The 2500-nt window shown below is 40.2% G+C and overlaps 1 protein-coding gene across 1 annotated transcript in view; it reads left to right on the top strand.

The window, feature by feature from the left end:
* Window positions 1-357: 357 nt before the first annotated feature.
* The window catches only part of sepsecs (Sep (O-phosphoserine) tRNA:Sec (selenocysteine) tRNA synthase), a 12249-nt gene continuing 10106 nt past the window's right edge, over window positions 358-2500 (top strand). Inside the window, 3 exon segments of the mRNA XM_043243737.1 lie at window positions 358-655; window positions 1886-2040; window positions 2123-2241. Coding sequence (XP_043099672.1) covers window positions 542-655; window positions 1886-2040; window positions 2123-2241 — 388 coding nt within the window. The 5' untranslated portion in view covers window positions 358-541.

Here is a 2500-nt window from a genome sequence, read left to right as displayed (position 1 = left end):
TTCACACCATTTCAAAGCATAACGTCTTATTGCACCACGTTTTATATTAAATAATTTAATACAAAATTACATTAGATATCTCGTACTTTCTGATTTTTATTCAAGTAAAAATAATTCAAAGACTTTTGCGTATTACATTTCTAATTTTCTATAGTATTACAGGTGAAAAACAACTTAATTTTTACTGCACTGCATTTTATAAATAAATCACATTATGCTTTGGAATGTGCTAAAAAAATGTAAAAGTGGTAAAAACTTTGTTAAAGTACTTCGCTGCTGTAATTATCATTTAACGCTTTCACGCGCTTCCTGGGTCCGATTAAGTCTGTGACTTTTATTTTGAAATCAAGACGCGAGCAGCGGGAGGAGTTTAAACCCGGAAGTAAACAGCGCCGTTAGAAAGCGATCGGTTTGAAACTCGTGCTGACTCAGAGATAACTTTCTAGAAAATGTTTAAGCTCGCGTCTGCCTCTCTGTAGCGCGACGGTCACGCAGACCCTCGAGAGAAGCCGCGGCCCGGACGCGCAGATATAACCCCGAGATGAACGGCGAGATCTTCAGCCTGAGCGAGAGGCTCGTGAACTCCTCGTATGTGCGGCAGGGCCTGCAGGCTCGGCGCGGGCACGAGCAGCTCATCAGACTGCTTCTGCAGCAGGTAATTAATGACTGTGTTAATGACACGTGTCCTTCGCTAATGCCCTGGAGCTCGTTTTGTGTCTGGACCTCTCCCACCTTCAGTTTATTTGTATCGAATGCAATTATCGCCCATTCGGGACCGTAATGCATGCTTATGTCTATTGTCACTGAATATGGTTGAAGTACTGCTGAATCTGTGAAGTTTGTCATGCATTCAGACATATTCGTAATTATTGAATATTTAATAGAGCTGTCGAACGATTAATGGCGAGTAATCATCCAAACATTTTTAGTTTTAATTTTTAGTTGACCAAATATGTGCCATGCAGTGCATATTTTGAAAATATTTACATGCATGTTATATAAATTATATGCACATAAATATATAAACACAGCATTTCTCTTATGCATAAATGCATGCATATTTATACGTGTATTCATATATGCATAATAAATATGCACAGCACACACACATTATGCAAACAATCTATTTTTTGGGATGCGATTAATTGTTTGGCAGCACTAAACTACAGTTAAAATTATAATCTAATAATTCACGTGCTTTGTTTTGTTGGTCTACACATAAGTGTGCTTTCAGAAAAAAGATTATTAAAGCAATTATTTAAAACGTACTTTAAAGCGAAACCCAATGTGACATTTCTACAAGTGCACTTTTTTAAAAGTCACTTAAGTGCTCACTTAAGTGCTCATATTATGCAATCTGAAAATACAGCGTATGCTTTTGAAGTGCAGTACTTTCAATACAAATTGTTAGAGTTTTCTGAAAGAGTGAGTAAATGTCTTAAAATATTCGACATTGGACTTTTATAACATGTAAAATGTCATCCCAAAAACATTGAATATCTGTGAAAATATGCTCTTTACCTATTTGAAACCTCTGTTATGGGTTATGCGAGTCCAGAAAACAGGCTGGCATGCATTCAAGGTTAAAAAAAAAACATTTTATTGTCTTACAACATGCATTTTTGCTCGATGGCTGGCCTTTAATGCCCGATAAAGCAGTGTTTGCTGCTTTGAGTGGAGCGTTGCCGTGGAAACGGTTATTTTCCCGCTCTGGAAGCGGTCAGTTAAGTAGCATCAAACGGCTTGATATTTAAAAAAAAGTACGATTTAGAGCCGACTCTATCTTATGAGAGGCACTGACTTTTATACGTGCACCAAAAACACATACTAGGGGCGCTTGGACGTTTGTTCTGATCTCTGTGGCGGTGTTTCCGGTGTCTCTCAGGGTAAATGTCCCGAGGACGGGTGGAGCGAGGCCACCGTCGAGCTCTTTCTGAACGAGCTGGCAGTCATGGACAGCAACAACTTCCTGGGGAACTGCGGCGTGGGCGAGCGAGAGGGCCGGGTCGCCTCAGGCCTGGTGGCCCGGAGACATTACAGGTGCTCCATGTTCAGCAAACTCTAAACATTAGCGCCGCTGAAGCTGCCTTGTAAGATAAGGCTGTGGTGTTGTTCCTCTCAGACTGATCCACGGCATCGGCCGCTCGGGGGACATCGCTGCCGTTCAGCCCAAAGCCGCCGGCTCAAGCCTCCTGAATAAAATCACTAATTCAGTGGTGCTGGACGTGCTCAGGTTTACAGGTACTGTCATGTTTTATGAAACGATAAGGAAAAAGGCAAATAGGAGTAGTTTCGACAAAATCTGGCACCCTTTTCTCTGTTGCCTTGATGGGCTCCCTACAGACTAATGCGTCTTTCATTAATCTCTTAATATCTTGTTTTTTTTTTATTATCATATTTTACAATTTAATATGAACAGGCCTCGTTTCTGCTTGTCTTTACATTTTCTCTCTCTTTTGTCATTTTTGCAATAGAGGAATAATATGTAAGATTGCAAATA

The sequence above is a fragment of the Puntigrus tetrazona genome, chromosome 7, assembly GCF_018831695.1.
Source record: "Puntigrus tetrazona isolate hp1 chromosome 7, ASM1883169v1, whole genome shotgun sequence".
Taxonomy (NCBI): Eukaryota; Metazoa; Chordata; class Actinopteri; order Cypriniformes; family Cyprinidae; genus Puntigrus; species Puntigrus tetrazona.
The sequence above is the reverse complement of the archived record's forward strand: the minus strand, read 5'-3'. Positions and strand labels throughout refer to the sequence as shown.